A 13,213-nucleotide genomic window follows, 5' to 3' on the forward strand; every position below is an offset into this window, starting at 1 on the left:
TTTGAGAGAGCTATCCTGATTAACAGGGAACTCACGTATTTATTTTGCACTCTGGGAAGGAATTTAGAGCAAGTTAAACAGCTGCATATGGATCTCATCTCCCATATCCAGTCCATCAGTGAGTTGTTCACACACCTCCCAAACCTTTCTCACTTCTATGCATTCTCCCAATCTCTTCTCTCACTCACACCCAAGTCCAAGCTCCCATCTTCCCCACTAGACCCCCGACTGGTCTCTACATCCAATTTGGCTTCCTATAATGGCAGAGTGGTCTTTTTGGAATATAAAAATGAGCATGTCATTCCTCTGCCAGAAACCTTCAGGTGTCTCCCCTGCCCTTGAGATAAAGACCCCAACCTTACTTTGTCCCACAAGGTCCTGCGTGGCCTGGCTCTCCCTGCTCCTCCTCCAGACTCACTGTGAATCACAGGCCCCACTGGGCTTGTCCAACACAAGCCCTGTCCTGCCTCAGGCCCTCTGCTTTCTCTTCCATCTGTTGGGAGCATACTCCCTCCCAGTCTCAGTTCAGATGTCCCTTCATCAGGGAAGCCAGTCCTTGACCCAGACCCTATGCATCTTCCATGCCTGCCCTGTGGCGTGTACCACAGACGACTTTGCATTTGTCTGAGTACGTTTGTGTTTAGTGCCTGTCTCTCCTGCTCAGCTTCCTCCCGATGATGGCAGCTGCATGCCTGCCCTGTGGCTCACTCACTGTGGTGTACTTCCCACAAGCACTTTGCCTGGTGCATGGTGGGTACTTGTAGTTGTTGATGTGGAAATCTAGGCGTTAGCATGATGCCCGGACAAGCCTCTCACCTCTTTGGCCCTCTGCAAAACTGTTGACTCTGACCTAGAAGGAAGCCCATTCCTCCCCAATGCCAAACAGTGAATTCACTTCCACAGTGGGGCAAAGCGAGTGCAGTTGTCATGGGGTGGAACAGACATGCAGTCAGCCTTCCATGGTGTTCCAACCTTCTTTTTTTTTAATTTCACAGTTAGAAATATCAGACCATGAAGTTTGGTAGCTGTTCCTTCATGTATTTCACAGTTAGAAATATCAGACCATGAAGTTTGGTAGCTGTTCCTTCATGTAATGAAGCTGCAGCTGTTGCCATTATTTTGCAATTTGTTTTCTTTCTGATTGGTAAGAATCTGGGGCTGCTGGTTTCTGGGGCCTAATATGAAAGTTTCCACTGAAGAAATGTCAGTATTTGAACTATGATCCTGTGCCAAGCAGGAAGAATATGCCGTACCCTCATTCACTGCTGTGCACACATACCTGCCCCCACCAGGAGGAGGGGCCCTTTTAGGGCTGTAACAAGTGAAAATTCTTTATTGCAAGTTCAGCAGAGCAACGTCTGATTTGGTTATGGGTTTGTTTGTTTGTTTGTTTTTTGAGACAGAGTCTCGCTCTGTCGCCCAGGCTGTAGTGCAGTGGCAGAATATCGGCTCACTGCAACCTCTGCCTCCTACTTTCAAGCAATTCTCATGCCTCAGCCTGCTGAGTAGCTGAGACTACAGGTGCATGCCACCATGCCCGGCTAATTTTTGTATTTTTGGTGGAGACAGGACTTCATCATATTGGCCAGGCTGGTCTCAAACTCCTGGCCTGATTTGATTGTTTTGAAGAGGTGCCAGAAGTTTCAAGAGGCTGTGCAGTAGTTGGAGGGAGAGCATGGGCAGCAGCCATATAGGAAGGTTCTTTAGGATCAGGTCGAGCCAGTCTCCATAGGAATGATTACCCAAAGGGAACAAGGAGGAGATCATCTCAGACATTAAAGTGGTTTGTGGCCCTCCCAAAAGCCACAGCACACACCACAGGTGTATTGTGGATCTCTCTGTTAAGATTTCATGGAGAGAGGTGGGCCACTGGCAGAAAGAATCTAAAAAGGCTCTTTAGGGGGTGATAATGAATTAAAAGGTGGGGAAACACTTGGGGGAAGGCGGTGAGTGAAAAGGCAGAAATGGTCAATATGAGGGAGAGGGCAGAGCATGTCCTGGCCGAAGCCAGAAGGAGCCAGACCAAGAGCCCAGAGCTAGAGGTGGCTCCCAGGAGGGCTGAGGCCCTGGCCTTTTCAGGCCAGTCAGGGACACAGAGGGATGGCACCTGGGGAGACGGGAAGTAGGAAGGCTGGCATGGACTCACTGCCTCCCTGCTGTCGGTAGTTGCACTTCTGGAGAGGCTGGGGAGGATGAGGAAGGCCTGGTTGGAGGAGTGATGGGGGTGCAGGGTGCTGACTGCCCCTGAGGCCATGCCCTGCAGGATTTGTGAGCACCCATCAGTGGGCGTTTGCCCAGCAGTGCTCCGTTTCCAAGAATGGAGTCTGACAAGCAGACAAGCCTTGCTCCACCCGAGTCCAGCATATTCCATATGATCCAAGCTGTTTCTCAGCAGCTTCCCAGGCAGCGCAAAGCATCTGTGGAGGGTCAGGGAGATGTGTGGGAATCGGGTTGTTAACTGGCCAAGGCAGGGAGTCCCCCAGAAGTTCCTCTGATCTCTGTGAGGAAGAGAGCCAAGTTTATGCTGGGGCCAGTAGACTTAAAGAGGAATTTTTCTACTGCAGTGTTTTCCCACGAGCTCTTGCTGAGCGCCTGCTGTGGCTGGGCATTGTGTTCCTTGTGTGGGGTCCTCCAGGAGCCCAGGCACAGGAGGGCGATGGCCCAGAAAGCGCTGGGAGGGCGGGGTGTGCGTTTTGTGGCTGAAGGTGGCAAGAATCCACCCCACAGAGGAGGATCTGCAGACTGCTCACCAGGGAGCAGGGCCCCTGGGTGCCAGCACCAGCTCCATCTGCAGTTCGCTGTTTCTCCTTGGTCACTTTGCTGGATCTCTGCCTCCTCCGGGATGCTGTCCACCCTCATGACGGGGGCCAGGGCGCTGCCGCAGCACCTGTAGGAGATGCACGGGGCGGAGAGCAGCCCCTGTGTGACGCTGCCTCGCCTTCTCCTGCTTAGGGCTGACACTGTCACGGTGCCACCCGGCGTTCGGTGCTAAGGACATACAGTCCCTCCCCTCCTGTGGTGGCAACAGCTGATGTTAAGAAGGGACAAATTTGGGGGAAAGGAGAACATAGGCTGTAGTTAGAGCAATGGTGAGACAGGAATGGAGGCCCGCGGGCGAGACAGGAATGGAGGTACCCGGAGGCAAGCATTAGAGTCAGATAGCCTGGGCGTGGTCCCTGCTTCTCCAGCCCCCATGGAGCCTCGTGCCCAACCAGCAAGGACTCGGGGGCACCGGCCAGTGGCAGTAAGGCAGTGTGGTGGGCTGGACGATATGCCTGCACTGCAGGAGACGGTCTCATGATCAGCCCCCAACAGCCAGTCTCAAAAGTGGAATTTGAAGAGTGGTCATTGCTTCTCATGAAAGTGTCGCCTGTAACGAACCCTAGAGGGATGCATTTCCATACCACTGAGGGCTCGAGCCGGGAGGCACGGAGATCTGGGGGCGTGACCCCTAACCTAGTAGCTTAGGGAGCAGAATTACAAACCCCTCATACTGTGCCCATCCTTGGGCCGTCTCCTCACTCCCCCACAGAGAAACCCAGGGTCAGAATCAACCATGAGACTTGACGGCTGCCCACAGGATGATTTACTGCTGTGACCTCATTTAGCATGGGTTAGTATGGGCCCATTTTTTCTTTTCTTTCAAAATTATTAGTTTATTTAATTATAAAATATTAACCTCCATAATAAAAATATGTAAATAAATGTCACGTTCCCAGTATCTCAAGAAAACTCAGGATTAAAATTTTTATTTATATTTTCCAGAATTATTCTCTGTAAGCACAAACAGATTTTTTTTACAGAAGTGGAATTCTCTGCATACCGTTTTCTTTTTTATTATTTTTATTTATTTATTTATTTATTTTGAGACAGAGTCTCACTCTGTTGCCCAGGCTGGAGTGCAGTGGCATGATCTCCGTTCAGTGCTACCTCTGCCCCCCGGGTTCAAGCGATTCTCCTGCTCGAGCCTCCTGAGTAGCTGGGATTACAGGCGTGAGCCACCACTCCCAGCTAATTTTTGTATTTTAGTAGAGATGGGTTTTACCGTGTTGGCCATGCTGGTCTCGAACTCCTGACCTCGTGATCTGCCCACCTCGGCCTCCCAAATTTTTTTTATTATACTTTAAGTTTTGGGATACATGTGCAGAACGTGCAGGTTTGTTATGTAGGTATACACATGCCATGGTGGTTTGCTGCACCCATCAACCTGTCATCTACATTAGGTATTTCTCTTAATGCTGTCCCTCCCCTAGCCCCCCACCCCCTGACAGGCCCTGGTGTGTGATGTTCCCCTCCCTGTGTCCATGAGTTCTCATCCTTCAACTCCCACTTATGAGTGAAGCTGGAAACCATCATTTTCAGCAAACTAACACAGGAACAGAAAACTGTTTTCAAATTAATATATCACACATATCTTTTCATGTTACTAAATATCAGTCTATAACATTCTAATGACTATGCTGAATTTTACTTTGTAGACGTGCCATATATTTTTAACCATGCCCTGTTGGTAGACGTTTAGGCTATTTTAGTATTTTCTATATAAACATATAATTCTGTATAACCCTGGAATACTCACATATATACATAATATATATAACATACAAATGTATAATCTGGAATATACATTCTGTGTACTTGACTAATTTTTTCCCATTGCTATAAACTCCAAAAGAGAAATTACTGTGAGAAGGGATATATAATTTTAAAATTGTGATGCCTATTGCCAAATTATAATATCTTCAGAAAAAGATTGAACCAATTAGACTCCCACCCACAGTGAAGATGAGAACCAGTTCTCTGCACTCGGCAACACTGGCTTATTTTCTCTCTCATCCCTGGGTGCTGCTTTTGGAGGAAGCAGAGTGTTTTCCTCCTTAGCCCTCCCCTCCCCACTTTGTCTGTGGCCGACCCTCTCATTCAGTAGCTCTCTGGAAGTTACAACTTTCAGGCAACACCAAGGAAGGCTCTGTGATCAAAGAAAGAGGGCTGGATGAATGCTGGAAGGAGTGTATTACAGGGATTGTGGATGCTTATCTACTTCACCTCCTTCCCTTTCCCTGTGCGAGGGGAAAGGATGGGAGGAAAGATTTGGCTTGAGTGTAGCCGAGCTGTACCGAAAGCGTTCTCAATACCAACGCCTGGGCTGGGATTTATTAACTTGTCATCGATGTGGATCTGATAAGAAAACTCTTACTGAAGGATCAACAAGGCAGTCTGGGGAGGAGTAAATGGGGAAAAGAAAAAAAGCCAACCTGGGTTTATTAACACGTAGAACAAAAGGTATAGATGAGCACTGTCCACGCACCTCTGAGAACCAGCCACGAACTGGCAGAGTTTCACTGTAGAAACATCCCCACCCCACCCCCAAGTGGAAACTGTTTGGCATCCTCCATCCCCAACACGGCCTGTACGGGGCAGGAGCAGATGACCCCTGGGAGAAAATGGGATGCACTGGGAGGATGGCAGCTGGAAAGGGAAATGGAGAAATGAAAGATGTCAGCAAAACCGGAAACGCAGCAACGGGATTAAAATTCACATTGGGCACAGTGAAGAGTTCAGTTGAGTTTGCAGAAATGGAAAGCGTAGTGGAAAAATGAGATTCCTTCCTGAATAAAGAGAAAAAGAGAATGTCGAGGGACCGGATGGATGATGAATGTGTTTTATGTTGAAAAGCCATCTCAGTGTGAATGGGAACAAGAGCCAGTGCGTGGAGAAGCCGCATAAGAGACACAGGTGCGACTGCTCAGGTCAGAGGGGCTCAGGATATCCTGGGTGCAGGTGGCAGGACCAAGGAACCCCTGGAGGTGGCCTCTGCCAGGGCATAGAGTGCATCACAACATGGAACCTCCGTCCCTCCTGGGTACCACCCTGAAAACCCTCTCCCCTGGCTTGGTTTACTCTATAATGCAACCAGCAGGCAGAGGAAAAAAGACTTAGAGGGAACCCCACCAAAATAGTGGCATGGCTTTCTTTCAGTAGGAGAGGTGTAGGTGGTATATTTTTCCACCTTTTTGTCCCCAAAATGAGAAAAAAACATTTTATTTTAAACTAGTAGGCCTCTCTGCCTTCCCTCACACTGGTTACTATGATATGTGGCCTTATGGTAAGCTAGGACTGGGTCAGGGCATAGAAGAAAGGGCTGCCCTGATTGCAGCGGCTTTTTTCATGATCGTGGGTGGCGCTAAGGGAGGAAGCTTCAGAGCAGATGAGTGAGGAGAAGGCGTCCGATGCAAATAAATGTCTTCAAAAACCAGATAAATCTGTCTCTTCAGCCTGGATCCTTAAGCTTCTTTCTTGTCTTTAAGTTTCTGTTTGCATTTTTGAAAGAAATACCGTGCTTCCTTTTTTATGACTAGAAAATATAATTTTCAGAAACAGAATGCATTAGAATTTGGATTTCTGGAGTCTTGATGGGGTACCCTTTTCTTTTCTCTGTTAAACATAATTAGTTTCCTGATAAATGAATAGCACATGAAAAAATGTTGCTCTTCATTATTGCTAATATATGAAGAATAATTAAAAGTCATAAATAACCATAAAACAATTTGCCTTTAATGATAGCATCTTTAACTGTGTAACATCCTAGCAAAAAAGCCTCATTGGACATTCTCTTGTGCACAGAGCCTATTTGCCGGGAAATATTTCTGAATACATGTTGTCTTCCTTTTATAGTAAGACATTGTCACTCAATAATAATATGCAAGATAACTTCGTGATAATAATTGTCGTTTTGTCTTTGTAATTACAGACATATCAAGTGGATTTGAAGCCCAATGGGTCAGAAATAATGGTCACAAATGAAAACAAAAGGGAATATATCGAGTATGTATACACATATTTACTGCCTTTTCTTTGAATAAATTGGAAAGCATGTTTGGTCACTGTCTCTTGCTGAAACAGCTCATGCATTTATTATGCACATGAGTTTATTGGTCAGTTTTCAACAACATAAGTTCTTCTCTAGCTTGGGCTAATGGGAAGTTGAATATGGGATGGAAAGTCTGTCTTGTATCATGACTCCATTGAGCTGCCCTATAAAGGAGCAGAGGAGGGAGAAAAGGTCTATGTTATTGAGTAATATGGCAGATACTCTTTTGGCATATGTGGATATCAACTAAGATTTAGAATTGCAACAGAGGACCACGGTGTCGGTGACCAGCAGGGCAAAATTAGGAACCAACAAAAAAAAATATTTTGTCTCTCTCCCAACTTCTTTTCCATAATAGAAATGTATAGAAATAGTTAAAATGGATAGGAAGAATTCAGCATGTGCAACCCTAAGGAATTCTTTCTGGTATTTGTAATATTCTTAACTCAACCTCAGCCTCAGTGGAACAAAACGTTGAGTCTTTTTGGAAGTCTAGCTGTTAAGTGATTCTAAGACATTTGTACCAGGCAGAAGTTTTTTCTCTGTTGGGCACGTTACGTTTTCTTTTTTAGTGTATGTGTGTGCTTCAAATGCATAACTCTGGGATCTTCCAAGGAGATGCCCTGGTGCAGGGGTGAGGTGAGCACTGCAGTGTGTGGTTCCTGGCACCTGGTTTCTGCTCTCTTGTGGGTCGCCGCAGTGGCCTGAATTCCTCGTTTGCATTCAGTGCTTCGTTTCAACAGGCTAGGCTCCCTCCTTTCTTCTCATTTGGAATTGGTCAGAGGTCTTGAATTCAGACAGCTCTTGCATTGACTGTGGGTCTTAGCACCTTTCAATGGGATCTGCAAAGAAAAACCTACTGTCCTTCCTAATTAGGAAGAAACGGAGCGTGTTAGAGTCTCTACTTAGAGATCCCGGCAAGGAGTGGAACTATTACATGGCAGACTTTTTTCCACCCTCAAGTTGAAAGCTTGTTATGCTGAATACATAGACTAGAAATAAGATACCTCAGTTCTTACCTGGCCACATTAATTGGCACTCTTGTTCTGAATATGAACAATCTTAGCTGATGACACCCTGGCAGACACCATTGTCTTCCTTCAGAAAGTACAGACTGTGAGTGGGGTTTAAAAAATATTCTAGCTCAGGGTGACCCAGGTCTCAAGTCTGAGGACTCTGACGTGCGTGGTATGTGTGTTGCATCATTCTTTGCAGTTAATTCTTTTAGGGTTCAAATGTGGTGGGAGTCAGGGCCAGGCAGTGTTCCAGCTAGCTTTACTTTTAAAAGTATAATTGAAATCGCCAACTGCTCCCTGATACCTCTGCACCCCTGGTGCCAGAAGAATGCTGTTGAGCTGTTCATTGTAACCCAGGAGGTGCCACCTGAGAGGCTGCACAGTGGTTGTGCTGCAGTCTGGTCCTCAGGGCCATTACCATGGTTACAGTGTACCACCCCAGTGTACCCCTTCAGTGTACCATTCTGAAGGTGAGAGCCCTTCAGAATGATGGAATGCCTCAGATGACATCCGGAGTGCATTTGCCTCGTGATCAATTATGCTGTGCATTAAACACTGTCGCAGGGAACTTGGTTTTGGTGAACTTCAGTTGCATAGGGAGGTCTTACCATTCATCCTCTAAATTTTGGCATTAAATTATGAGTGCAAATCATTTTGCTGATAAAGCTTATATGTTATTGTTGAATATTAGCACATTGGATACTAGAATGAAATATTAGATAACTAAATGCATTGTCCTGAGTACTCTTTACAAATACATATACATATATGTGGGTGTGTATACAGGTGTGTGCATCTTATACACGTATACCTGTGTGTTCATACCCCATGAACTTTTCCCTTTTCTCCATGTTGTCACATTTTAAAGCAGTTAAAGCATTTAAAGCATTTTAAAGCAGTTAAGCATTTAAAGCAGTTTAGGTCAGCCATACCTTGATGTGGGGGAAGTTAATTACTCTTTTGAAATCTCCAGTGAGATTTTAGGTTTCTCACGGGTGTTCCAGGGAGTCTTGAAAGAAGCCGTGAATAAACTAAACAGTGGGGGCACAGAGGAGACCCTCCCCTCTGCTCTGCTGTCGCGGATGGAGGAGAAGCACTCCCTGTTGCGGAGAAAGCAGTGAGCGCTAGTGATGATGGAGGTGGTTCAATATTGTCCTCTTTTCTCCTGCAGCTTAGTCATCCAGTGGAGATTTGTGAACAGGGTCCAGAAGCAGATGAACGCCTTCTTGGAGGTAAGCCATGCTGGCCAGGGTTCTCTGCCATGTGCCTCTGGTCCCGGGTCGATGGGGGATTGCGCTTCTCCTTTAGCTGGTGTGGCGGAGCTGATCAGAGACAGAGAGGCGAGGCTGGGGGACCCTGCAGGAAGGCTGGGATCGCACAGCTCACACCACTGGCCAGTCTCCAGCACAAAAGTGTTCAGCCGCCGTGCCACCACCTCTTTTTCCTTTTCACGGGTTCTCCTGCTTGACTTCTCTTATTTTTACATTTGTCCTGTTTTTAAAGAGGACGTTTTACAAACTTGATCTAGAACCATTGTCTTGGAGTTTCAGGCGGTACCCAAGAGAAGGCTGCCTTTTGCTGCAGTGACAGGTTCTAAGAAGCCCGAGGGCTCAGAGCTGAATGATGAAGCACAGTCCCCACAGTGCCTGGCCACCCCTCCCTCCCTGGATCACTGCTGCCTGGGCATTATTTATTTATTTATTTATTTTGAGACAGATTCTCACTCTGTCGCCCAGGCTGGAGTGCAGTGGCACGGTCTCGGCTCACTGCAGCCTCTGCCTCCCGGGTTCAAGCAATTCTCCTGCCTCAGCCTCCCGAGTAGCTGGGACTACAGACATGCGCCACCACGCCTGGCTAATTTTTGTATTTTTAGTAGAGACAGGGTTTCACCATGTTGGCCAGGATGGTCTTGATCTCCTGACCTCATGATCCACCTGCCCCGGCCTCCCAAAGTTCTGGGATTACAGGCATGAGCTGCCGCGCCCAGCCCTGGGCATTTTTTTTTTAATCCCCTGCCCTTTTTCTTTGTGGCATAATTCATTGCAGGTTCTCTTCTTTACAGATACATGGAAAACACATTTTCTTAAGCTGAGTTTTTATTTATTTTATACCCAGCCACCTCATGACAGCTTTTACCCTGTTACGGAGCAAAGCGGGCACTGCCCAGATCGAACTTTTAATATCAGGGATGCTCCCAGGCCCCTAGCAGAGGGTGAGGGATTCATCATTTAAACTGTATTCTAATTGGACCAAAAGTGAAATTCTTTCTTAAATCTGTAGTTACCTCAAAGATCACACAGGAAACAGCCTCGCGTCCACGTGACTGATTTTCTCTGCACTGAGGCAGAGCTCTCGTGGGGCGATGCTTTCCCTTCGCTCAGGCACCTACACAGGATGCGTGAAGCCCAGGCAGCACACTCAGGAACAACTCGGGGCCTTAGGGACTTAAAATGGGAGGACAGACTGGCAGGTCTCACTCTTTATTTATATAAGAAATCCCAGGAAGCAGATTCCTGTGCCCCACCGCAGGCGGTCCACACCTTCAGAAACGCGGCTTTCGCAGCGTGCAGGGCCCAGCAGAGCTGAGCTCGTCCTAGATCACGCCACAGTTAGTGGTACCTGGGAACTGGAGCATGGTTTTCTGTATGCACAGCCTCTGCACCCATCACCTGCCTCCCTCTGTGTTTCTTCTCCATGCCTTCAGCATGTTATGTTTAAGCGTGTCTCTTACACATCTGTGGCCTGTGCATTTTAGGACGCACTGACTCACAGCAGTGTTATAAATGGCTTTTGGAATCCACTTGCCTACAGTATCCCGTATTTTCATCAGGTTTCAGAAATTACTCCACTACTTGAATCTTCTAGATTCTATGATTTTTTGAAACTTTTATATTGTGACTGTGCTGTTTTTACTGGAACTATAGTTACCTGATACTGTCACTGACGTAGGAATCATCAGGAGAGATTATATTTTTTTCTGGCTAACCAGAAAAGTTTGTTTTTCCTGTGAAATTTTTTTTTTTGAAGGCAATAGGTGTTAAAGATGATTTTTTTTTCCTTTCAGGGATTCACAGAACTACTTCCTATTGATTTGATTAAAATTTTTGATGAAAATGAGCTGGAGGTTTGTATTATAAACATTATTTTATGTAAAGTGGATTTTTTTAATTATCTCTCATTATTTTACAAGTCATATTTTAATATTCTTGGATCCATAATGTCCTAGAGAATAACTTTAGATGAATTCTATTACATGTCTGTTATGGGGCTTATTTGCCAATGTGGTTCTATTACATGTCTCTTATGGGGCTTGTTTGCCAATGTAGGAGTAAGGAACAGCAAAAATGAACAGCTGTAGTTGCCTTGCCCATCAGAGGGCAGTTCTGGAACATGCCTAGTAAGTAGAGGCCACTGAGCGTAGCTGGGATCATGGCCCTACGCACCAGGCGAGGCAAATCGCCACGACAAGTAGAAACAAGGTTTGCAGTAGCCCTCTGGACAGCAGAAACCTGCTTACACTACCAGACTGGCCAAGTATCCTCTGCTGCATCCCCATCCACCCCCACCGTGGCAGCCAAATGGGGATCTTGGCCACAAGGTGGCCGTAAGCATCTACTTGTGTCTGTAGAACAGACGTCTCATTGAACTTGAAGTGGTTTATGTTGAGTGAGGAAAAATATCAGAAGGCAACAAGGTAGTAGCAAAAGGTAGTTTAATGATTGTCTAGTTCAGCTTCTTGGTGTTAACATAGATGAGCAACAGCCATTTTAAAAACAAAGGAATATCTCGCCCTTTGTTGTGTCGAGAGAAACAGGAGAAAGACTGTCTGTTGAGAAGCCGTTGGTGGGACTCGGACGTTTGCCCCGTCCATATCCAGTGAGCGTTTCCCATAGACTGGCTTTCTATACTTTTATCTCAAAACAGAAAATTCAAGATCGGTGATGTTTATAGAAATCATGTACCTCAAGCCTATCCTCTGATAGGTGGGAAACTGAGGCAGAGAGCAGTTGGATTTACCCAGCAAGGTTTTGGCCCAGTCAGGCCTGGGAACTTTATTTCCAGGCTTCTGGCTTAGTTCTGTTTCCATTTCATTCTGGTACCTTTGCAGGAATATCTTCCATTCGTCCACAGGAAACCTCCCCTGATGGAGAGTTGCATAATAGGAACAGCAAACCTTAGACTAAATGCTAAATCGAAGACCCAGTTATGCCTTAGCATATGTCTGCCGTTCTTAGGCCTCTGGGCAGATGAGGTGATTTGTCATCACTGGAATTGACCAACCTGGAGGAGAGTCATAAGCACTAATTCTTTTGTGGGTAGGGAGATGCTTTCAGATATTCAGAGGAATAACCTCTCAGGAGGAGAAGCAGCCAGGGTAATGCACAGATGCTGCTGGAGCATGAGAAAATCCACGGGTCCCATGCGTAAGACTAGAGGGGTAGGGAGGACGACTGTGGCATTTTTATATCCGATATGACATGCCGTGGCTTACGCAGGGTTCGAACTGAGCCACCCTTGTGACTGCTGCCTCTGTGATCTGCTGTGGCAGGTGGAGCCTGGAACACGTGTCTGCCTTCCTCTGTTGTTATGATTTGGTAGCTTACCTTCGCGGCACAGTGACCACATGCTGGCACTGAGGGTGGTCATTTCTCAGTGTGTGATCTCGCAGCTTTCACATCCTGCTTTTACATCTCGTAAATTTTCTTTCTAGTTGCTCATGTGCGGCCTCGGTGATGTGGACGTGAATGACTGGAGACAGCATTCTATTTACAAGAATGGCTACTGCCCAAACCACCCCGTCATTCAGTGGTTCTGGAAGGTAACTCCGGGGCCCAGCCCTACCCGGTGTCTTCCACCTGAGGCAGGACTGAGGGCTGTGTGGCAACCTCCATTGTGGTCTGACTTCAGGACTGATGCTGGCTTTGGGGTCTGTTAGAGCTTGGACTGCTGTGGGAGGGAAGAGGCAAACTGAGCCACAGCCCCGTGGCGGCTCCTCTGTAACTGTAAGAGACAGCTAGACTTGAATGAAGTTGGTCCCTACAAAAGCACACTGGCCTTCCTTGACCACCTCGTGAAAGTGACTTTTATTTGAGGGACTGGTCCTCCAATGTGTAAATAGAAATGGGGGGCTTCTCAGGGCAGAAACAGGTTTCAGGGATGGCTTTGCAAGATGCCACTTTCTGTTAAGAAGTCGTTTTCTCAATTTTTAAAATACATTCCAACAAATATTTTGATCTGTGTATCTTTCAACCAAAGATAACACAACATTTGATTTATTATCTTAGGGCCACTGTTTGTATCCTGTTCAGCTTAGGAGGGAAGTAAA

General features: G+C 46.5%; 1 protein-coding gene across 9 annotated transcripts in view; it reads left to right on the top strand.

Moving 5' to 3' along the window:
* Window positions 1-13,213, top strand: part of NEDD4L (NEDD4 like E3 ubiquitin protein ligase) — a 363,402-nt gene that overhangs the window by 338,381 nt on the left and 11,808 nt on the right. For all 9 annotated transcript variants that reach the window (XM_054537491.2, XM_024235708.3, XM_054537492.2 and 6 more), the window contains 4 exon segments: window positions 6,752-6,825; window positions 9,059-9,119; window positions 10,952-11,011; window positions 12,599-12,706. In XM_054537491.2, the coding sequence (XP_054393466.1) occupies window positions 6,752-6,825; window positions 9,059-9,119; window positions 10,952-11,011; window positions 12,599-12,706 (303 nt within the window).

This window comes from Pongo abelii, chromosome 17 (genome assembly GCF_028885655.2).
Source record: "Pongo abelii isolate AG06213 chromosome 17, NHGRI_mPonAbe1-v2.0_pri, whole genome shotgun sequence".
NCBI lineage: Eukaryota > Metazoa > Chordata > Mammalia > Primates > Hominidae > Pongo > Pongo abelii.